At 45.3% G+C, this 24,063-nt stretch overlaps 1 protein-coding gene across 1 annotated transcript in view; it reads left to right on the top strand.

Moving 5' to 3' along the window:
• Nucleotides 1-631: 631 nt before the first annotated feature.
• The window catches only part of SMARCD1 (SWI/SNF related, matrix associated, actin dependent regulator of chromatin, subfamily d, member 1), a 42,068-nt gene continuing 18,636 nt past the window's right edge, over nt 632-24,063 (top strand). The window contains exons 1-6 of the mRNA XM_056555380.1: nt 632-923; nt 7,889-8,079; nt 18,435-18,477; nt 18,566-18,688; nt 18,776-18,898; nt 20,407-20,523. Coding sequence (XP_056411355.1) covers nt 768-923; nt 7,889-8,079; nt 18,435-18,477; nt 18,566-18,688; nt 18,776-18,898; nt 20,407-20,523 — 753 coding nt within the window. The 5' untranslated portion in view covers nt 632-767. The remainder of the gene's footprint in view (nt 924-7,888; nt 8,080-18,434; nt 18,478-18,565; nt 18,689-18,775; nt 18,899-20,406; nt 20,524-24,063) is intronic.

Here is a 24,063-nt window from a genome sequence, read left to right on the forward strand (position 1 = left end):
GGGTCTGTATGTGGAAAAATAAAAGAGTTAGGGATTTAAAAGTGGTGGAGGAAAAAACTCAAATGCAAAAATCTAAATTGGCTATGTCCTTAAGGGGTTAAAGCTATCAAGTTACATATCTTAAAATAAAAAAACGGACAGAGGGGTCTCACTGAAGAAAATCATGAACCATTGACCCCATTCTTACAAGCTTTCCGTGACAATAAACGTGGCACTTATTTTGGCGGGAAGACCGGCACGACACCAGCGTATAACAATGCAACCAGAAGAGGGCGCGCTAAGGTCTGCGCATGTGCTCATTTTACTTCTATAGCGCATCTCAAACCCCTAACGTTTAGCAGCACGTCACGGAACTCATTCATTCAGTACATCCGTTGTGAGAATATAACCTTTGACCGACCGGAAACATTTGTTCCAAACAAATGACGTCGTTTATGAGTCTTTTCTGGTCGCCAGAATAAAATGATATTCCACCGACATTTTACATAACTATTAGCTCTCATATTACCTCTCATTATTATGTGTCATGTCCTCACTGCGGAATAAAAGGCGGCATATTTGCCAGTTTCCAAAATGGCCGCTCAGAGCAGACATGGGTTTGAACGTAATTCCCAGAATTCCGCGTTCTGTCCCTTATCCAAAATGGCGCTGGTTTACTTCCGGACTTTCATTCTAGCCGGCTGCTCATTGTAGCGCCGTTCTGCCAGCAGCTTGGCCCCCCTCGAGTGACTCGGTACTTCCGGTTCCGGCCCCATTGTTGCAAAGCGATGGCGGCGCGGGCTGGTTTCCAATCGGTGACTCCAGGGGGATCCGGGCCGGCTGGGGCAGCCATGGGCCCCGGGACCCCAGGCCCGGCTGTAAGAATGGGCCCCGCCCCAGGACAAGGGATGTACCGCTCTCCGATGCCCGGAGCAGCCTACCCGGTAAGAGAGATGGGTCAGGGGCTGTATGGTGATGATGAGGGCGGTTATCCTGCAGCCTGTCTATGGGGCTCCTCATAGTGTGTGCCCCTAGTCCTGATGGATCCTCAGCGGTGCAGCTCTGGGGGGGGAACAATTCCTAGGCTTCGGCCTTGTGAGGTGTCTGACAGTCCCCTAGTGCAGTGCTCTCCAGATGTTGCAGAACTACAACTCCCAGCATGCCTCGATAGCTGCTGGCTTTCTAGGAATGCTAGAGGTTGTGGTTTTGCTCCAGCTGGAGGTTCCCTGTTTGGAGACCTAGGCCCTATAGTCTTCTTGCACTTCAGTTTTGTTTTGAATGTTAACACAGGCAGACAATACTCCAAAAAAACACATCAGAATCGGCACCAAAAGCAGCAGTTCCCTCTGTGATCCTTCCTGAGCAGACAGATGAGTATGCACTGCCATTGGGACTGATGGAGATAGGACAGCACTTCAGTCTATAGCAGTGTTTCCAAACCAGGGAGCCTCCAGCTGTTGCAAAACTACAACTCCCAGCATGCCTAGACAGCCGAATGGTCTATAGCAGTGGTCTCCAACCTGTGGACCACCAGATGTTGCAAAACTACAATTCCGGCTGTCCGGGCATGCTGGGAATTGTAGTTTTGCAACATCTGGAGGTCCGCACGTTGAATACCACTGGTCTATAGGGATGCACATGATAACGGTGCTTTGGAACAGTGATCATGTGTATACACTGGTGCTCTATTCATTTGCTGTTCAGACACCATATTCTTGAAATCTGGATCCCAGAGGTTGGACATTTACTGGCAAGCCCAGTGTGTTTCAAACAGCGTGTCTCCAGCTGTTGCAAAACTACAACTCTAAGCATGCCCGGACAGTTGTTGGCTGTCCGGGCATCCTGGGAGTTGTAGTTTTGCAACAGCTGGTTGCACACTTTTGGGGGAAATAACTGGGCTAGGTAGTAAATTGAAATAAATACGTAAAATAGGTAGCACTGCAAGGGACTTGCTAAAAGCTCAAAAAGTAATAAATATGTGGTAAAAATGAATAAAAAATGATGCTGATGAATAAATGGTTAAAGTGCTGGTGTGCGTGGTACGTGATGCTATATCATTAGTGTGGCAGTTGCGGTTATGCTCGGGTTTTTTTTTTTTTTTTTACTTCTCCCAATGGCGTTCACTAAAAAAAAAAAGTACCTGATAGGTGTAGTTCCTCCGGGATCCTGACAGATGAATCCGGTATGGTTGATGGAGTGCAAGGGGTGGCGGGAGACTGCGCCGGCCGGTGGCATCTACTGTTCCAACCCCGACAAGAAGTCCAGAGTGACATCACTACAGGTACCTGTCATCCAAAAGTCCTTCTGAGGCGTTTCTGATCCTTATGTGGGATGATGAGTCTTGGAATCCAGCACTCTTTAACCCCTTAACGACCACGGATGTAAATGTACGTCCTGGTTTGGCGGGACTTCTCGCACCGGGACGTACATTTACGTCCTGTGTATGACCGCAAGCATCGGAACGGTGCTCACGTCATACACGGCAGGTTCCGGCTGCTAGCAGCAGCCGGGGACCCACCCGTAATGGCCGACATCCGCGATCGCGCGGATGTCGGCCATTAACCCCTCCGATGCCGTGATCAATACAGATCACGGCATTGCGGCACTTTCATTTGATGATCGGATCGCCTGCAGCGCTGCCGTGGCAATCCGATCATTCAGCATGACAGCCGGAGGTCCCCCTTACATTGCTCTGGCCGTCTGTGATCGAGCAGACCAGAAGATCACCGATAATACTGAGCAGTGCTTTGTCCTATACATAGCACTCAACAGTATTAACATTCAACAATCGCTATAGATAGTCCCCTATGGGGACATGAAAAGTGTAAAAAAAAAAAAAAAAATTGGAAAAATCCCCTCCCCCAATCAAAATGAAAATTGTCAGTTTTTCCCATTTTACCCCCAAAAAGCGTAGAAACATTTTTTTTTAATAAACATATTTGATATCGCCGCATGCGTAAATGTCCGAACTATCAAAATATAATGTTAATGATCCCGTACGGTGAATGGCGTAAACAAAAAAAATTACAAAATCCCAAAATGCTGCTTTTTTGTCACATTTTATAAATAAAAAAAATGAATAAAAAATGATCTAAATTTTATATATGCAAATGTGGTATCTAAAAAAAAAAAGTACAGATGACGGCGCAAAAAATGAGCCCTCATACAGCCCTATATACGGAAAAATGAAAGTTATAGGTGGTCAAAATGGGGCGATTTTAGATTACTGATTTTGTACAAAAAGTTAGATTTTTTTTTTTAAGCGATACAAAAATATAAAAGTATTTATCCATGGGTATCATTTTAATCGTATTGACCCACAGAATAAAGAACACATATAATTTTTACCGTATATTGTACAGTGTTAAAACAAAACCCTCCAAAATGGACCACATTTTGGTTTTCATTAAAGTTCCCTCCATAAAAAAAATTTTTTTGGGGTTCGCTGTACATTTTATGGTAAGAGAGGTTTCATTACAAAGTACAATTGGTCATGCAAAAAACAAACCCTTATATGGATCTGTAGATGGAAATATAAAGGAGTTATGGATTTTAGAAGGCGAGGAGGAAAAAACGAAAACGCTAAAATAAAATTGGCCTGGTCCTTGAGGTGAAAATGGGCTTGGTCATGAAGGGGTTAAAGGGGTATTCCAGGCAAAACCTTTTTTTATATATATCAACTGGTTCCGGAAAGTTAAACAGATTTGTAAATTACTTCTTTTAAGAAATTTTAATCCTTCCAATAGTTGTTAGCTTCTGAAGTTTTCTAACTGCTCAATGATGATGTCACATCCCTGGAGCTGTGCATGATGGGAGAATATCCCCATAGGAACTGCACAGCTCCCGGGACGTGAGACATCAGAGAGCAGTTAGACAGAAAACAACAACTCAACTTCAAAAGCTAATAACTATTGGAAGGATTAAGATTTTTTAATAGAAGTCATTTACAAATCTGTTTAACTTTCCGGAGCTAGTTGATATATAAAAAAAAGTTTTGGCCTGGAATACCCCTTTAACCCCTTAAGGACGCAGGACGTAAATGTACGTCCTGGTGAGGTGGTACTTAACGCACCAGGACGTACATTTACTTCCTGTGCATAACCGAGGGCATCGGAGCGATGCCCGTGTCATGCGCGGCTGATCGCAGCCAGGGACCCGTCGGCAATGGCCGACGCCCGCGATCTCGCGGGCGTCCGCCATTAACCCCTCATGCCGGGATCAATACAGATCCCAGCATCTGCGGCAGTGCGCGATTTGAATGAATGATCGGATCGCCCGCAGCGCTGCTGCGGGGATCCGATCATTCATAACGCCGCACGGAGGTCCCCTCTCCTTTCTCCGTCCGACTCCCGGCGTTTCCTGCTCTGGTCTGTGATCGAGCAGACCAGAGCAGAAGATGACCGAAAACACTGATCTGTTCTATGTCCTTTACATAGAACAGATCAGTATTAGCAATCATGGTATTGCTATGAATAGTCCCCTATGGGGACTAGTCAAGTGTAAAAAAAAATGTAAGAAAATGTAAATGAAAAATCCCCTCCCCCAATAAAAAAGTAAAACGTCCGTTTTTTCCTATTTTACCCCCAAAAAGCGTAAAAAATTTTTTTTTATAGACATATTTGGTATCGCCGCGTGCGTAAATGTCCGGACTATTAAAATAAAATGTTAATGATCCCGTACGGTGAACGGCGTGAACGAAAAAAAGTCCAAAATTCCTACTTTTTTTAATACATTTTATTAAAAAAAAAATTATAAAAAATGTATTAAGTTTTTTATATGCAAATCTAGTATCAAAAAAAAGTACAGATCATGGCGCAAAAAATGAGCCCCCATACCGCCGCTTATACGGAAAAATAAAAAAGTTAGAGGTCATCAAAATAAAGGGATTATAAACGTACTAATTTGGTTAAAAAGTTTGTGATTTTTTTTTTTAGGCGCAACAATAATATAAAAGTATATAATAATGGGTATCATTTTAATCGTATTGACCCTCAGAATAAAGAGCACATGTCATTTTTACCATAAATTGTACGGCGTGAAAACGAAACCTTCCAAAATTAGCAAAATTGCGTTTTTCGTTTTAATTTCCCCACAAAAATAGTGTTTTTTGGTTGCGCCATACATTTTATGATATAATGAGTGATGTCATTACAAAGGACAACTGGTCGCGCAAAAAACAAGCCCTCATACTAATCTGTGGATGAAAATATAAAAGAGTTATGATTTTTAGAAGGCGAGGAGGAAAAAATGAAAACGTAAAAATTTAATTGTCTGAGTCCTTAAGGCCAAAATGGGCTGAGTCCTTAAGGGGTTAATGTCCTTCCGTCTACTGTTTATCAGCCTAATTATTCATTTTTACCACGTCTTTATTACTTTAAGCTTTTAGCAAGTCCCTTGCAGCGCTACCTATTTTACATATTTATTCCATTTTTAACTCCACTGTGCAGGATACAGGGACGTGCAGATATAGGATTAGCAGCAGCGCCATATAGTCATGCTCCACCCATAGCGCTAGTGTTACATGTCATTACAGATACATATACCTACTAGGCAGTAACTTGCTGATTATTCTTTTGAGACCGGATTCACACGGGCAAAAAATTTGCCGAATGTCCGCACAAAACAGGTGCTGACATTCCGCACAATTGACTACCTGGCTGGTGCTAGGACTGCTTGGAAACGCGTTGTCTTAGATGTCAATACATTTTCTTGCAGACTTCGCAGAAAGAATAGACTTGACCACTTATTTTTCTGCGGATGCCGGAATCAGAATTTACTCGTCAGAAACCTGTAAGGCTATCTCCACACGGCAGAATGTCTGTGCCGAATTCCGCATGAATATTCCACAGCAGCAGATTCTACTGTACTGTTCACATGGCAGAATTTCCGCACCAGATGTTTCTGGTGTCCACAGAAGTAATAGACAAGTCTATTCTTTCTGCGGAGTCATCTGAGACGGCGCATTTCCAAGCGGTTTAGCGTCTGCCGGTTAGTCAAATTTGCAGACATTCCCCACATTTTTTGCCCGTGTGACCCCGTCCTTACAGTAAGATCACACATATAGCATTCTCAGCGGGTTTGCCTACCTGTTTTCTCCTGCTGGTTTTCCTACCCAATGGGGGGAGATTTATCAAAACCTGTCCAGAGGAAAAGTTGAGTTACCCATAGCAACCAATCAGCTTGTTTCATTTCTGAAAAATGAAAGAAGCACGCTGATTGGTTGCTATGGGCAACTCAGCAACTTTTCCTCTGGACAGGTTTTGATAAATCTCCCCATTGACTTCAGTGGAAAGGAAAATCAGCAGAAACTATGCAGCAAAATACACTGCAAATGCTGTTTGTGACCCTCCGCTAAGGATATGTTCACACAGGCGTATTTGCTGCAGGTTTCCTGCAGCAGAAGATCCACAACATATTTTGCTATCATTGACTTCAGTGGGTTCATGAAAATATTTAACATTTCTGCTTTTGCTTCATAAACAGTGATTATGGTAATAGGAAGGGTGTTATTACACAGTACAATTGGTGCCGCTCTGTCAGGGTGAGGGCGGTAATCATGGAGATGTGCCAGGCTGTGGTACTTGAGTAGCTTGGCCTCACGTCCTTGATTCTTGACAGAGCTATATAATGGTGTTTTTTTTATTTTTTTTCCCTCCCTATCCCCTCCTACGTTCTTCAGAATATGGCCTCGACTCCTTGAAAGATGCCACCGCTCCATTCACTGTCCATGCAGCTGCCAAAGTAAGCGGAGCACTGTACTTGGCTCTCGTGGGCATTTCACAGACAAAGAATGGTGTGGCAGTGCACATGTGCGACTCTCCTCTCCGTGTAGGCCGGGATTTATATTGGAAACTCCCATTTGCATTGTGAATTCATTATTTTATTTTTTGTTTCAGCAAAGCAGCAGAAAAATGGGAGCTAATTTGTGATGAATGGGTCTGTCACACAGCAGACACCAGGGCTCCCTACACACCTCACTTACAATGATCAAGGGTTTAGCCAATGTCTTTTTTCCAGAAAAATTAAACCTACGCGCTTTTTTTTTTTTTTTTTTTTTAAAGCGGTACCCGTCAGATCCCCAATTTTTTTTTAATATTACTCCGTACCTAATCCTGACCATGTACATCTAATTTATGGGTCTAGCACCTTTATTTATTTTTTTATTACACTTTTAATTTAGCTGACTAGTCGGAATTCCTCTCAAAGGGAGGGGGCGTGGCCTCACTGTGCAGGTCTCCGCCCCCTCCCTCAGTATGCTGTCTGCTCACATCTCCCCTAGTATTGGCAAAACTACAACTCCCAGCTTGTCCTCACTGACAGTAGCCGGACACAAGATGACAGTGGGAGGATTTTTCCTCCAGCTGTGAGCCCTGCGCTCACAGCTGTCAATCAAGGAAGTGTGTCCATGACATAGGTGATGACGCATGGACACAGCAGGACTAGTATGTGTCCAAGTGGGGAGGGGGGTAGTTGTTTGGCTTTTTCAGTATGAAATACTGAATTTTCTAATGAAAGCAATTGCACAACCTATTGGTTATACAAGCTTTACACCATCTCAAAAGTTTTTGTATCTGACAGTGCCCATTTAATGAAATGTGATTACAATTTCAGTCAGAGGCTCCAAAAGGAGATTAGGTATTCTTCATGTCCAGCAATGTGTGTATATATATATATATATATAACGGTCTTCAGTTTATCTGCTTTTTCTTTGTAACCATTTCCAGCCCACAGGTAGTACAGACCTAAATGTCACCCTGATTACAGATTACAAGTGAGACCTGTGTAGTCAGTCTTATTGGTGTTAGGTAGAGATGGAAGAGAGGGTACTAAAGTGAACCCCATAGATCTGCATATCATAAATTAGTGGATGGGTTGTTCCTTTGTATAACATTCTCTCCTTGTTTTACAGCGGCCTGGAATGCTTCCGGGCAGTCGCATGACTCCTCAGGGACCAGCCATGGGTCCTCCCGGTTATGGAGGAAGTCCAGCTGCTCGCCCAGGGATGGCTCAGTCAGGCATGGACCAGTCCCGTAAGAGACCTGCACCTCAACAGATTCAGCAAGTACAGCAACAACAAGCAGCTCAGAATAGGAATCACAGGTAAGATATGTTGGTAATCCCTTATGGCAGTGTTTCCCAACCACGGTGCCTCCAGCTGTTGCAAAACTACAATTCCCAGCATGCTCGGACAGCCAAAGGCTGTCCGAGCATACTGGGAGTTGTAGTTTTGAAACAGGTGGAGGTACCCTGGTTGGGAAACACTGACTTCTGTGGCTGCTGCCTCTTAAAATTATCTCTTCTGAGAATAGAGGATATGAATGTAATGTTCAATCCACACTTTTAGGCACTTAGAGATGTCCAAAAAGACTTGAAGTGGCATCCAATAACCTAATTCAACCCTCGCAACTCTAATGGACTTTATGAAACATTAAAAGGGTTGTCTGTGAACTAATCTTTTTTTAAATAATTATATCTTAGCTGCCTTATAATAAAAACAGAAGGAAAAAAAACTGTGTACTCTCCTTCCTTGCTATTGCACAGCCTACCTCAGTGTTTCCCAACCAGGGTGCCTCCAGCTGTTGCAAAACAACAACTCACCGCATGCTGGGAGTTGTAGTTTTGTAGTTTTGCAACAGCTGGAGGCACCCTGGTTGGGAATCACTGGCCTACCTTATCACAGCTTCCTGTCTCTACTGCGCAGCACTTTCTGATGCTGGTGTCGGCACAAGACATTGTAGCTTACACAAGCACTGCTTACAGCAGTGTCCTTCCTCAGCTGCCAGAAAGTGCAGTGCAGCGGAGGCTGGGTGCTGTGAACAATGGAGGCTGTGCCAGGCCAAAAAAGTATATATATATTTTTTTTCTTTTATAATGAAGCCTGGACATATTTATTAAAGGGAAACTGACAGCAGGTTAGGGGTCATTACCATAAGCACTACAGTAGCTTTAATATGGCGTTAATGTGTGCTGTTAATCTGTAATTCACTTAATATGCAAATTAGGCAGTTTGGTGCACTGTGGGCATTCCTTTAACCCTCGGTGTGCTGATATGGCCACCTGCCCTCTCCTCTAACAATGTCCTCCCATGAATGCTGAGTTTGCTTTCTGCAGCAATGTAACTCAAGGCCAATGGGCACTGCAGATTTGAGGTGCAAAAATTACTTACCATTTTACAGTACAATACTATTAGGTGAGAGTTTCAAAATTCCATCCATGTATGCCAGAAAATTCATGGCAAATTCAGAGCATTCTACAAGAATTAAAAACTAGGACTGCAATTAACCATTATTGTTAAAATTAGATTAGTTGGCTGATTTTTATGAAACAAAAAAAGTGAGAGAGGGGGCAACACCTGAAGGATTTACAGGGGAGAGAGGGAAGAGCACCTAAAGGGTTAACCTGTAATGCAGAGCCTCGCAGCAGGGGAGAAGGAGCAGTACACAGACCTTTAGTGATGGCGTCGTCCTCCCTGCACCAGGAAGAGCAGCGAGGATGGAGAACTCTGCTTCTGGCTGGACCGAGGCGCACTCCAGCGATGTCGGGACCGAAGATGGCGGGGACCAGGAGGAGGTGACGGCTCCTGACTGCTCTCCAGGCCGTGGTCTTACTGCTGAGCTAGGCCGCAGGCCAGCAGCATCTACAGGGAGGCAGCGGAGGGGAACATGTAGGGGCAGGGAAAGTAGCAACTATTGTTATGCAAAAAATAGAAAATGTGTCAATAGCACTCACCCATAAAGCCACTGTACTTTATTGCCTTATATTAAAACCACATTGGTGGACATCAGGTCACGAAGGTCTGGGAACTGTATAAGCCGAAGCTGAGCTGAGACTTTAGGGCAACAGTCTTGCGTTCAAACACCTGCTTCCTCTGGCCGGAGGAAGCGGGTGTTTGATCACAAAACTGTTGCCGTAACGTCTCACTGTCTAAGTCCGCCCCGCTTATTCGCATTAGCTTTTTCTTCAACTCCATGTCCTATTGATGTGGAGTCACGCGCTCTGTATGCAGAGCACATGCGCTGAAGATTTTACGCAGCTCTCATGTCCTGATCACATGAGAGCTGTGCATCTTCGAAAAATGCTCTGTGCAGTGTAACTGCGAATGCGCCGGGCCCTCGCTATAGAAGTCGGGAGTAGCGAGGGCCCGGCGCATGCGCAGTTACACTGCTCAGAGCGCTCTGGGGATGCACAGCTCTCACGTGATCAGGACGTGAGAGCTGCTTAAAATCTTTAGCGCATGTGCTCTGCATACAGAGCGCAGTGCTCAGGGGGCGTGTGACTCCGTGTCACTAGGACGTGGAGTTGAAGAAAATGCTTATGCGATTAAGGGGGCGGGCTTAGGCACCTTCCTCCTCGACCAAAAGTATGACTGCTGGTGGGGGACACGCCTGCAGAGCACAACTGAGGGGGTGAATTACAGGACGAAAACTCCTTTAAGTGACCTCTGTATGAACTCCTGTTCACCCACACTATAACCCAGTGTATTGGGTTTAGTATGGGTGAACTTGCTGACAGTTTTCCTTTTAACCTCTTAAGGACGCAGCTCATTTTCACCTTAAAGGAAATCTGTCATCAGAATCACCTGCACTAAACTTGTTACACAGGCTTCAGGGGTGTGGAAATTTTATAAAAAACTACTTGTCCACGGGACTAAAATGGAGCAAAATCTACTTGTCCCTCATGACGATCCACTTGTCCGGCCAATTTTCGCTTTTACGCTCTCGTTTTTTCCTCCTCGCCCTATAATAGCCATAACTACCTAATATAATGACACCTTTTAATTTTTCAATAACGTATTCTCCGAACCAAAAAATATATATATATATATATTTAGGGAAGTGAAATTGAAATAGTAAAAGATAATTTTGCAGATTTGGTGGTTTTCTTTTCTGCGCCATTTACCTTGTGGTTGAGGTAACATGTTAGTTTTATACTTTAGGCGCCTGATTACAGCGATACCAGATTTGTATCGTTTACGTCATGTTTTACTAATTCTGGACTTTTTCTAAAAAATTTTAATTGCCATTTTTTAACCCCTGTAGCTTTATTTTTTTTTCCGCATACCAGGCTGTATGAGGGCTCATTTTTTGTGCCATAATCAGTTTTTTGTATCGGTACCATTTTGGCATTGATCTGACTTTTAAATCGCTTTTTAATTTTTTTTTTCTGGGATATTATAAAAATTGAAAATCTGTGGTTTGGTATTTTTTTACATTTACCGTACGGGATACATAATGTTATATTTTAATAGGTCACACAATTACACACAAAGCGATACCAAATATGTTTATTTTTATTATGTTAGCATGTTTTTATATAGGAAAAGGGGGTGATTTGAACTTTTAACATGGAAGGGGTTAATGCAGCGGTCTTCAAACTGTGGCCCTCCAGATGTTGCAAAACTACAACTCCCAGCATGCCCGGACAGCCAACGGCTGTCCTGGCATCCTGGGAATTGTAGTTTTGTAACATCTGGAGGGGCACCGTTTGAAGACCACTGGGTGTCTTTCAAACTTTTATTAAAACTTATTTTTTTTCTTTTACACTTTATTAGACTTATATGAGAAATCATTAGATTCCTCAGGCAGATGAATAGATTCTATTGAACTCTATTAATCCATGTGCTCTGTGATCCACTGATAGAGCCTGGTCCAGCCAGGATCTATCAATGACAGAGCAGGACAGGAGGAAGCAGAGGTAAGTCCTCCGGCTACCTCCATAGTGACCCGCAGACAAAAGGCGTGTTCTTACCTTTATACTAATGCATCCCATCTCCATCTTAATCCCCTTGTGCTATTATTCCCCCTCCGTCTTAGTCCCCCTGTCCCACAATTCCCACCTCCCTCTGATTCCCTTTTACCATTATTCCCCCTCCATCTTTATCCCCTTGTGCCATTATTATCCAATATGGAACAAGGGGATTAAGATGGAGGAGGGGGAATAATGATACAGGGGGATTAATATGGAGGGGGGGGGTTTGATAATTCCCCCCTCCCTCTGATCCCCTTTTGCCATATCGGATAATAATAGCACAAGGGGATTAAGATGGAGGGGGGGGGGGATAATCAACCCCGCCCCCTCCTCCATATTAATCCCCTTGTGTCATTATAGATAGTAATAGAGTAATAAAGCACAAGACATAAAATTTCAATGCCTTGTGCTTTATTACTCCCCCCCCCCCCCTCCGCCATTATCCCTCTCCCCCTCCATCTTAATGCCTTGTGCTCCATCCCATACAGTCTCCCCCCCCCCCCCCTATACCATACAGCTGTTTACCGGGTGTCCTGTGGTCCCGTTGCCTGCTGCTTCACGGGATGTTCCACAGGGCCGCACTGACGTGACGTCCCCCTGCACGAAGCTACAGCTGGGGGGAGTGAAGGCAGAGGACGCAGGTCTGCACGGGGAGAAGTAAGCCACGCCCCCTCATCTCCCCCCCCGCACGTCTGCAGTGCAGGGGAGGGAGAGATATACACAGCTTCTCATCTCCCCTACTCTGCTTCGGATCTGCAGTCTGTATGGAGCGGGCTCCCGACTCCTGCCCGCTCCATACAGACTGCAGATCCGCCGCACTTGTCAGGTCCGGCCCGGGCTAAGGGCCGGACAAATTCACCTGCCCGGCGCTTAAAACTGCTAGTCCGAGGCGTCGGGCGATAGAAATTCCACATCCCTGGGCTTGTAGTGCGGGTGATCCTGATTAAAACGCTTCTTACCTGGTTAAAAGCGGTTCAGCGGTTCTTCAGATATCTTTATTTTTAGTTTTCTGTTATTCCCTGGCTTGGGACTCAGTGGGAGGTGTTATCATCTGGGACTCGGCCACACGTCATTCTAGCTGGGCGGAGCGGCCGCCCGGCTCATGAATATTCATGAACTTATCCTCGCAGTCTAACTCCTTTTTCTAGGTCTGGTGGGGAGGGCCGCGCATGCGCCGCGTTCCGTACACCCGGAAGCGGGGTTCTCCCCCCGGCTTCACTCGAGCTGCGGCCCAATACAAGTAAGAAGACGGACTGCATAAGTGAAAAGCTGGGGGGAGAACGCCGCTTCCGGGTGTACGGAACGCGGTGCATGCGCGGCCCTCCCCACCAAACCTAGAAAAAGGAGTTAGACTACGAGGATAAGTTCATGAATATTCATGAGCCGGGCAGCCGCTCCGCCTAGCTAGAATGACGTATAGCAGAGTCCCAGATGATAACACCTCCCACTGAGTCCCAAGCCAGGGAATAACAGAAAACTAAAGATATAGATATCTGAAGAACCGCTGAACCATTTTTAACCAGGATCACCCGCACTACAAGCCTGTGTAACAGGTTTAGTGCAGGTGATTCTGATGACAGATTTCCTTTAAGGACGCAGGCCTTTCTCTATCGGCTCCTTTGGGGGACACAGACCGTAGGGTGTATGCTGCTGTCTCTAGGAGGTGTGACACTATGGTAATAAAGTCGGCTCCTCCATGCAGGATATACCCGCCTTCAGGCTCTGAGGTAATCGGTTTAAGCTTAGTGTCTGAGGAGGTGGACATGGGCTGGATTCTCCAGACCAGGTCTTCTGATTTTTTGTTTTCCTAGTATAGGGACGTGCTATTTTTTTTTTTTCTGTTTTCAGGTGGGAACTCAGGGACTCCGGTTCCCTGTTTCCCCATTGCGAGTAAGGGGGCACAGACATTGCGTATATGCGCTGTTCACCCCCCCTCGCCAACGGTCAGCGCTTGGGTTGGTACCTCATGGGTCCGGGTCCCCATATTTCCCTGCTTGCCTCGCTCGCGAATAGGAGCCAGGCGTGATGCAGGTAACTAAAGCTGACTGAAGACTTCACAGAAGACTCCATTAGATAAGTTCTTCTGACTGAGGTAAGTACCCCCCTTTTTCCTCCATAGGTACGGACTCGCAACCTCTGGAGACCCCCTGTTTTTGGCCCACCTTCAGGTTATGGGGCTGGCTTATACAGGGGCTGGACTTTATTCTGGGTGAGCAGTGGCACCTGAGGGGGCATGTAATATGGGGCACTTCACTTTATTGTGTGTGCTTGGTGCAACTACGTCCACAGCGCCTTATATGCGGCTGTCAGCCACGGCGCTGCTTCAGGCCAGGCGCTCTCAGCGCTGGCTTGCTTTCGCTTGCCAACAGCGCCTTATACGCGGCTGACAGCCGCGGCGCTGCTATGAGCCGGGCGCTTCAGCGCCGGCTTACTTTTCACTTTCGCCGCCCGCTCTATTTCCCCGAGCGCATATATGGCTTATATGTGCGCTTGGGACAAGGAGCGGGCGCCATGAAAGTTCTTTTTGGCCGGTCTGTAGCTCCGCCCACAGGGCTGGGAGCTCTCAGAGGCGCGAAACAGCCTCCAATCAGCGCCGTGGGCGTGATTTTCAGTGAAAAGGAGTCAGTTATGTCCGTTCCCAGAACTGTTCCTCCCTCTAAACAGAAACCTGGAACTTCAGTGACTTACTTTGTCTGTAAGCACTGTAATATCAAGATGCCTGGCTCTGCTGAGCCCACTTGCTCTGCCTGCTCCACTGCTCCCCCAGACACCCTGGTACCCCCGATGCCCCTTCGGTCCCGGTGGATTCAGCCGCTCCACCAGCCTGGGTCTCTTCCCTGACCCAGTATATGGCTGACGTGGCTGAGGCCTCCCGGGAATTGGTGTCCGCCTTGAAGGGGTCTTCCCTGCGCAGGACCTCTGAGAGAGCCCGCTCCTCGTCTTCACATACTTCACGCTCCCACAACATACTAGGGTTGCCTCGTCTGACTCTTCCACTGAGTCTTCAGATAGACGTGAACGTTCCCCTCGTGGGTCCCACCCCCTCCCCTGTCATCTGGGCACAAACGTCGCTCCACCAGAGGATGTTCTCGGAGTCGCAGCTCTGCCACGCCAGAGCCGCGTACCCGCTCACGGTCGCCCCCCTCCGGGACTGCCTTTACTCATTCACATTCCCCTGGGGAACTGGTGGACGAGGCTTCCGAGCTGGCATCTGACTCAGAGGACCGCTCGGATTCAATTGCAACGTTGAACTTATTGGTGACAGCCATAAGAGACACCTTTCACTTGGAGGACCCAGTATCTTCGGATGTCACTCCAGGAGTATCCTTTCATCGCGCTAAGCCAGCACCCCAAAGGTTCAGCTCTCACGCTGACTTTGACGATATTCTGGAATCTGCATGGAAACATCCAGACAAGAGGTTCCCGGGAATCAAGACAATTCAAGAATGTTATCCATTTGACAAGGACTTTGTCGCTTAGGTGGTTTCCCCTCCCTTAAGGACGCAGGCCTTTTTTGCACATCGGACCACTGTCACTTTAAACATTAATAACTCTGGGATGCTTTTACTTTTCATTCCGATTCTGAGATTGTTTTTTCGTGACATATTCTACTTTGTTAGTGGTAACATTTTGTCCATACTTGCCTCATTTCTGGAAAAATAAAAATTTTCATAAAATTTTAGAAAGTTTTGCATTTTTTTAAACTTTGAAACTCTCTGCTTATGGACATGCCAAATTATATTTTGATTCACATACACAATATGTCTACTTTATGTTTGCATCATAAAGTTGACATGTTTTTACTTTTGGAAGACACCAGAGGGCTTCACAGTATAGCAGCAATTTTTCACAAAATTTTCAAAATCAGAATTTTTCAGGGACCAGTTCAGTTTTTAAGTGGATTTGAGGGGCCTTCATATTAGAAATACCACATTATAAAAACTGCACTCCTCAAAGTATTCAAAATGACATTCAGTAAGTGTGTTAACCCTTTAGGTGTTTCACAGGAATAGCAGCAAAGTGAAGGAGAAAATTAAAATTCTTTATTTTTTACACTCCCATGTTCTTGTAGACCCAGTTTTTGAATTTTTACAAGGGGTAAATGGAGAGAAATCTTCCTAAAATTTGTAACCCAATTTCTCTCAAGTAAGAAAATATCTCATGTGTATGTCAAGTGTTCGGCGGGCGCAGTAGAGGGCTCAGAAGGGAAGGAGCGATAGAGGGATTTTAGAGAGAGTTTTTCTGAAATGGTTTTTACGGGGGCATGTCACATTTAGGAAGCCCCTATGGTGCCAGAACAGCAAGAAAAACCCCACATGGCATACTATTTTGGAAACTACACCCCTCAGGGAATGTAGCAAGGGGTACAGTGAGCCTTAACACCCACAGCTGTTTGACGACTTTTAGTTTAAAGTTTGATGTGTAAATGAATTTTTTTTTTTCCCACTAAAATTTAACATTTCGACAAGGGGTAATAGGAGAAAATGTATCCCAAAATTTGTAACCCCATTTCTTCTGAGTATGGAAATACCCCATGTGTGGACATCAAGTGCTCTGCTGGCGCACTACAATGCTCAGAAGAGATGGCGCGCCATTGAGCTTATGGAGAGAGAATTTGGTTGGAATAGAAGTCGGGGGCCGTGTGCATTTACAAAGCCCCCCGTGGTGCCAGAAGAGTGGACCCCCCCCCCCCCCCCACATGTGACCCCATTTTGGAAACTACACCCCTTACAGAATTTAATAACCCCACAGGCATTTGACAAATCTTTGGAACAGTGGGCTGTGCAAATGAAAAATCTGTCAGACACATGTGGAGCGTAAATGCTCATTGCACCCCTTACATTCTGTGAGGGGTGTATTTCTTTTTTTGCGTTTGTCAGAACCGCTGTAAAATCGGCCACCTCTGTGAAAATCACCAATTTAGGCCTCAAATGTACATGTTGCGCTCTCACTCCTGAGCCTTGCTGTGTGTCCGCAGAGCATTTTACGTCCACATATGGGGTATTTCCGTACTCGGGAGAAATTGCATTACAAATTTTGCGGTCTTTTTTTCCTTTGACCTCTTGTGAAAATTAAAAGTATGGGGCAACACCAGCATTTTAGTGTAAAATTTTTTTATTTTTTACACTAACTGGCTGAGGTAGACCCCCAACTTTTCCTTTTCATAAGGGGTAAATGTAGAAAAAGCCCCCCCAAAATTTGTAGTGCAATTTCTCCTGAGTACGGAAATACCCTATATGTGGCCCTAAACTGTTTCCTTGAAATACGACAGGGCCATGCGCATTTGAGGACTAAAATAAGGATTGCATAGGGGTGGACATTGGGAATCACTGGCGTAGAATATCCCTATCAGGGTGCCTCCAGCTGTTCCTAAACTCCCAGCATGCCTGGACAGTCAGTTGCTGTCCAGAAATGCTGGGAGTTGTTGTTTTGCAACAGCTTGGAGGCTCCATTTTGGAAACACTGCTGTACGATATGTTTTTTACAGAAAATTTGCCACAGCTCAAACTGGGGACAGCGCAGCGCTGGGCTGATTAATTCCCGAAGGGGACGGGCCCAACCAGTATTGCGGTATGGGAAAAATTCATATCGTGCTGCCCAAAAATGTTGGTATTCGGTATGAACCGGTATACCGCCCAGCCCTAGCCACTGATCTAATATTGAATACCTAGGCGATGTTCACATCTGATAATCCCCTTTGCCCCCTGCTGTATGTCAGATCTACAGGCAGTTCAATGAACAGAAAAACCAAAAGTTCTCTAAAATGGTGACAAATATTTTTAAAAAATTTGCAGTTTCATGGTTTCTGTGTTCCCCAATAAAATTTACGACAGAGGAGGGATCTTAAAGGAGTACTCTGGTGCAGAATACTCCTGCTCTGTCCTGCCCGGGCTGCAAAAAAAATGAAAATAAACCATCCCTCACCTTCCTGGGTTCCTGCGGAGCGCCACTGCAGCTGATCGGTCCTCCGGTCCATCTTCATACTTCCGTGTGAACGAAGAGTCACATGGCGCTCAGCCTATTATGGGCCGAGGCAGAACGTCGCGGCGACCGACGATAGGCTAAGCGCCATGTGACTCTTCGTTCACACGGAAGTATGAAGATGGACCGGAGGACCGATCAGCTGCAGTGGCGCTCCGCGGGAACCCAGGGAGGTGAGGGATGGTTTATTTTCATTTTTTTTGCAGCCCGGGCAGGACAGAGCAGGAGTAGTCTGCACCAGAGTACTCCTTTAAATAACTATTTCATTGGACCCTGTGGTCCATGTGGATGCTGTAAAGTACATTTCAGCTAGCTATTACCAGAGCACAACAGAATGGCTACCCCTGTAAATCTGTACAGAAAATAGAACCCCCCCCCCCCCCCCCTCCTCGCACACAAATACACTATTTTGGACCAGCACCCAGTTTTCTGTTTGAAGTCTGTAGAATTATATATTTTTCTTTACTTTGGTTAAAATGCAGTTTGTGGCCTCTAAAGCGTTTTGAACAGTTTACTGGTTTGCAGCATAGTTGTAAAGCATCAGTTCACTTGTGCGTCCCTTTAATCGGATTTTGCAGCCATGCATGTCCAAAGGAGAAATTGTATTTCTTTGCGCCTCAAAGGTTGTCATTGTAGATGTACTTTTGAAGAGCTGTGAATGACCACAGTTTGCTTCAGGGGAAGTCCTGTTCTTGACTGATTTTGTTTCTATTTCACTTTTAAAGTGCTAAAAAGAAGAAGATGGCTGACAAGATTCTACCTCAGAGGGTGAGTATTGTCTAAATGATGAAGCTTTAATAAACGTGGATCCCAGTGCACAGTTAATGCTGATCTTCCACTATTGTCCATTTCTTAGATTCGGGAGTTGGTACCTGAATCTCAGGCTTACATGGATTTATTGGCTTTTGAGAGGAAATTGGATCAGACTATTATGAGGAAACGTCTTGATATTCAGGAAGCCTTGAAAAGGCCGATCAAGGTATTCTACACTGTCATAGTACATACTATATAAATTGATTTGACTTGAGATTTTGTCATTTTTAATATATATTCTTTCCTTTTAAAGCAAAAACGAAAACTTCGGATCTTTATTTCTAACACGTTTAACCCAGCAAAATCTGATGTTGAGGATGGAGAGGGGACTGTGGCCTCTTGGGAGCTGCGTGTAGAAGGTCGTCTCCTTGAGGACGTAAGTGTAATTTGTTGACTTAAAGGGATATTCCGGGCAAAACATTTTATCCCCTATCCAAAGGATAGGGGATAAGATGCCTGATCGTAGGTGGCCCGCTGCTGAGACCCCCCCCCCCCCCCCCCCCCGCAATCTCCCTGCAGCATCCGCATTCTATGTGGGGACTGCGTCTCTAGTTTCAGAAACCTCTGGGACTGGGGACGTGACGCCACGTCCCCTCCACCCCTCCATGTCTATGGGAGGGCGTGTGACAGCTGCCACGCCCCCTCCCATAGACATGAATGGAGGGGGCGTGAAGTCATGTCCCCAGTCCGTGAAACTGCAAGAACCAAGTGCAGATGGTGTAAAGATTTTAAAAATTAATTCTTATGTGAGAATGTACAGGTTTACCTATGACAGTGGTTCTTAACCTGGATTCGATCGAACCCCATGGGTTCAGTGAGTCAGTCCCGGGTGTTCGGCGGGGGAGGTCGCAACAGGACAGGCAAACTAAGCAGAGCAGAGCCGGTGCTTGCCCGTCCTGTAGCGACGGGGCAATTCCCCCCCCCCCCCCCCAAATCACTGCAAACTCCCTGCAGGGCCGCCGGGACATAGCGCACGTCCCGTGCTCGCGCGCATGGAAACGAAGGCGCCGAGTACTGGAGGATAGAGAAGGAGGAAGACGCGCACTGGCCAGCTTGGTAAGTGACCAGCGGCACGTCCTCTTCGGTGCTCCGACCATCAGTCCCGAGACCTACTGCTATAGCCGGAGCGGTGGTCGGAGCACTGAAATGGGCAGTACACAGGCATACAGCCTCCAGCCATACACTGTATATGTCTGGAGGCTGTATGTCCATTGGGGAACACTGCCTACATCAGTGGTTTTCAACCTGCGGACCTCCAGATGTTGCAAAACTACAACTCCCAGCATGCCCGGAGAGCCGATGGCTGTCTGGGCATGCTGGGAGTTGTAGTTTTGCAACATCTGGAGGTCCGCAGGTTGAAGACCACTGGCCTACATAATGTGGGGGAACACTGCCTGCATAATGTGGGGGAACACTGCCATTGTTGCGAAAATGACATGAGTGGCACTTGCCAAGGTAAAGCCGTGCATTTCTGAACTGGTCTCTGAAAGACAACAGCAGAAGTCACACTGAATTGCAGTAAATATTCATTATGTTTTTGTGTGAAAATCATGTTTTCATGGTTTTGTTCTTAATGGTTTTGTTCATTTTGTGCACCTATGTATAAATATACACTTAAATATATACCTCCTATGTTTTGAATTTGAAAAAAATCATATTTTGTTTTTCCAATTGAGGGGTTCAGTGAATGCGCATATGAAACTGGTGGGGTTCAGTACCTCCAACAAGGTTAAGAACCACTGCTCTATGATATAACTCTTAACTTTCTCATCATCACATAATCTGACACTAAAGTGATAAGTACTTTATTTCATTGTCCCACATGTCAGGGCACACCATGTCTAGGTGGTTCATGTTGAAATATAACATCATTTTGTATTGCAGGCAGCTTTGTCCAAATATGATGCTACTAAACAGAAGAGAAAGTTTTCCTCCTTTTTTAAGTCTCTGGTTATTGAACTAGACAAGGACTTGTATGGACCAGATAATCATCTAGTGGAGGTATGTTCAGTCCCACCCAGGACATGTTTATCTTATGTTTTTCTACAAAGCAGCAATGTGCCGCTCTGAGCAGCCACACGAGGACTTGCGATTCATCGCGCACATATCTGAGTACACTGCGAGTATGAGTGGCGACTCACAGGCCTATGTGGCGGCATTGCTGGGGGGGGGACACAGCTGGAGGCACAATATAGGGTAGAGTCATCGGCAGATCCGCTGCGTAAAATACATTGCAGATCTGTTCCGTGTGACCCTACCCTTAAAGGGGACATACACATACAGGCTCCTGCCACAACTGTCAGGAGTGGAGTTCCCAGCAGTTTACCCTGTAGTTGCCGTGGTCAGTTTGACCACTGCATCAGTAGGGCTTTCACTGTACCCCATTGGCAACCTTGCAATGCGATAGCGGGGTTCCAGTGGTTGCCTGGTATCCGAAGGCCATATCAAAGGCCACAGACTGGCTCTCACAGGCTAACAGTCATTGCTCTTCTGACCAAAAAACAAAGTGGTAAAAGGGGGGGAAAAAAAGCCCTTTTATTTAAAAAAAAAAAAAAAAAAAAAAAAATGTAGCTGCAATCAAAACGTTCTCAATGACCCATGCTATTTACTGGGTATGTTATTTGTCACATGGTAAAAGCAGTAGGAGAAAAAAAAAACATGGTCAAAATTGATTATTTTAGTTATCTTGCCACCAAATATTTAAAATAATGATCAAAAAGTCACATGTATCACTAAAAACTACAGCTCTTTCTGCAACACACACACAATTCAATTGGGCAAAAAATAAGTCATGGCGTTCCAAATATGGTGACACAAAGAAAATTTTGATTTTTTTTTTTTGTAGTTAAAAATTGCTGCGAAAAGTTGATGTGTTTTTACCAACATGCAGAAAAACAAACATGTTATTTATACTGCACAGTGAGCACTATTTGAGTCCTTAACCTGTTGGGGATGAAGGGTGTACCTGTACGCCCTCAGTATTTGGCCCTCGGCGGTGATTGGAACGGGCTGACTACTGATATCTAGGGGGATCTTGAGACACCCCCCCCCCATGTCGATTATCACCATGATTCGTCAATTCTGACTGGCGAATCACTGCACTTCCGGGCTAATCGGGTCACTGTGACCAGGAAAATAAGGGTGATTGGTGCTGTCCAAGACAGCTCCAATAACCCTGAAGGGATGGCAGGGGTGCACCGTAATCTCAAAGCTGTGGCCCTCCAGATCTGGCAAAACTACAACTCCCAGCATACCCAGACAGACATTTGCTGTCTGGGCATGCTGGGATATGTAGTTTTGCAAGATGTGGTGGGCCATAGTTCGGAGATCACTGTGCAGTTGTCTCTAAACTGTGGCCCTCCAGATCTTGCAAAACTACAACTCCTAGCATGCATGGACAGCCAAAGGGCATGCCGGGAATTGTAGTTGTGTGCCTTAAATTATTGAATAACTCCAACTGTCAGTTGGGCGGTCCGTACATGCTGGGAGTTGCAGTTTTGCAACAGCTGGAGGCACACTGGTGGAACCAATGAGTCAGGTTGTTACCTAACTCGGTGTTTCCCAACTAGTGTGCCTCCAGCTGTTGCAAAATACAACTCCCAGCATGCATGGTCTGTCAGTGCATGCTGGGAGTTGTAGTTTCGCAACAGCTGGAGGTTTGCGCACCCCCCTATGTGAACATACAGGGTACATTCACATGGGCAAGGGTTTACAGGGAGTTTCCCAATGCAAGTTTGAGCTGCAGCAAATTTTCTGCCGCAGCTCAAACTCCCAGCTGGAAACTCGCTGTGAACCCCCGCCCGTGTGAATGCACCCTGAAAACACTACACATGCAAAAAATGTAAAATGTCTTGTACGGCACGGTTTCCAAAACTGAGCCTCCAACGGTTGTAAAAAGGTGTTGCAACAGCTGGAGGCAGCCTGTTTGGGATACACTGCTGTAGGATATTTTTGGTGGCGGAGGCCAGTGTAATGTTTGCATCTGGGTCCGTCCCTATGCAAATCCCTAATTTAGGCCTCAAATGCGCATGGCGCTCTCAAACTCCGGAGCCCTGTCGTATTTTAAGGCAACAGTTTAGGGCCACATATGGGGTATCTCCGTACTCGGGAGAAATTGCGCTACACATTTCGGGGGGGGGGGCTCTTTCTCCTTTTACCCCTTATGAAAAGGAAAAGTTGGGGGTCTACACCAGCATGTTAGTGTAAAAAAAATTTTTACTTTTCGCTTTCACAAGAGGTAAAAAGGGGAGGGGGGAACCAAAATTTGTAACACAATTTGAGTACACAAATGCCCCATATGTGGACATAAAGTGCTCTGCGGGTGCACAACAAGGCTCAGGAGCGGCGAGAGCACACTATGTACATTTGAGGCCTAAATTGGTGATTTGCACAGGAGTGGTTGATAGTTACAGCGGTTTTGACATAAACACTTAAAAAAAAATGTGACCCCCATTTTGGAAACTACACCCCTCAAGGAATGTAACAAGCTTTAATATCCCACAGGTGACTGAAAGATATTTTTGAACAGTGGTCCATGGAAATGAAAAATTTTATTTTTCACTTGCACAGCCCGCTGTTCGAAAGATCGGTCAAACGCCAGTGGGGTGTAAATACTCACTGCACCCCTTATTACATTCTGTGAGGGGTGTAGTTTCCGAATTTGGGTCACATGAGTGAGGGGGTCCACTGTTCTGGCACCATTGGGGCTTTGTAAGCACACATGGCCCCCGACTTCCATTTCAACCAAATTCACTCTCCAAAAGCCCAGTGGCGCTCCTTCCCTTCTGAGCCATGTAGTGTGCCTGCAGAGCACTTTACATCCACATATGGGGTATTTCCATACTCAGAAGAAATGGGGTTACACATTGAGGGAAAATTTTCTCCTGTTACCCCTTGTGAAAAGGAAAAATTTGGAGTAACACCAGCATTTTAGTGAAAAGATCTATTTTAATGAATTTTTGCTAAAGTTAGATGTGAAAATGATAACACCTGTGGGGTGTTAAGGCTCACTGTACCCCTTGTTACATTCCTTGAGGGGTGTAGTTTCCAAAATAGTATGCAATGTGTTTTTTTTGTTTTTTTTTCATTTGCTTTTCTGGCAAAATAGGGGCTTCCTAAATGTGATATGCCCCCCATAAACCATTTCAGCAAACTTTGCTCTCCAAAATCCCATAGTCGCTCCTTCCCTTCTGAGCACTTTACATCCACATATGAGGTATTTCATTACTCAAGAGAAATGGGGTTACAATCTTTTTTTTTTGAAATTTTTTTTTTTAATAATGAATAAAATAGGGCTACAAGAACATGTTAGTGTAAAAATTGAGATATTGAATTTTCTCCTCCACTTTGCAGCTATTGCTATGAAACACTTAGTTAAACTTTCTGAATGTCATTTTGAATACTTTGAGGGGTTCAGTTTTCATAATGGGGTTCTTTATAGGGGATTTCTAACATAAAGACCCTCAAATTCACTCAACTGAACTGGTTCCTGAAAAACTCAGATTGTGAAATTTTTGTGGAAAATTGCTGCTAAACTTTGAA

The sequence above is a fragment of the Hyla sarda genome, chromosome 2 (genome assembly GCF_029499605.1).
Source record: "Hyla sarda isolate aHylSar1 chromosome 2, aHylSar1.hap1, whole genome shotgun sequence".
Lineage (NCBI taxonomy): Eukaryota > Metazoa > Chordata > Amphibia > Anura > Hylidae > Hyla > Hyla sarda.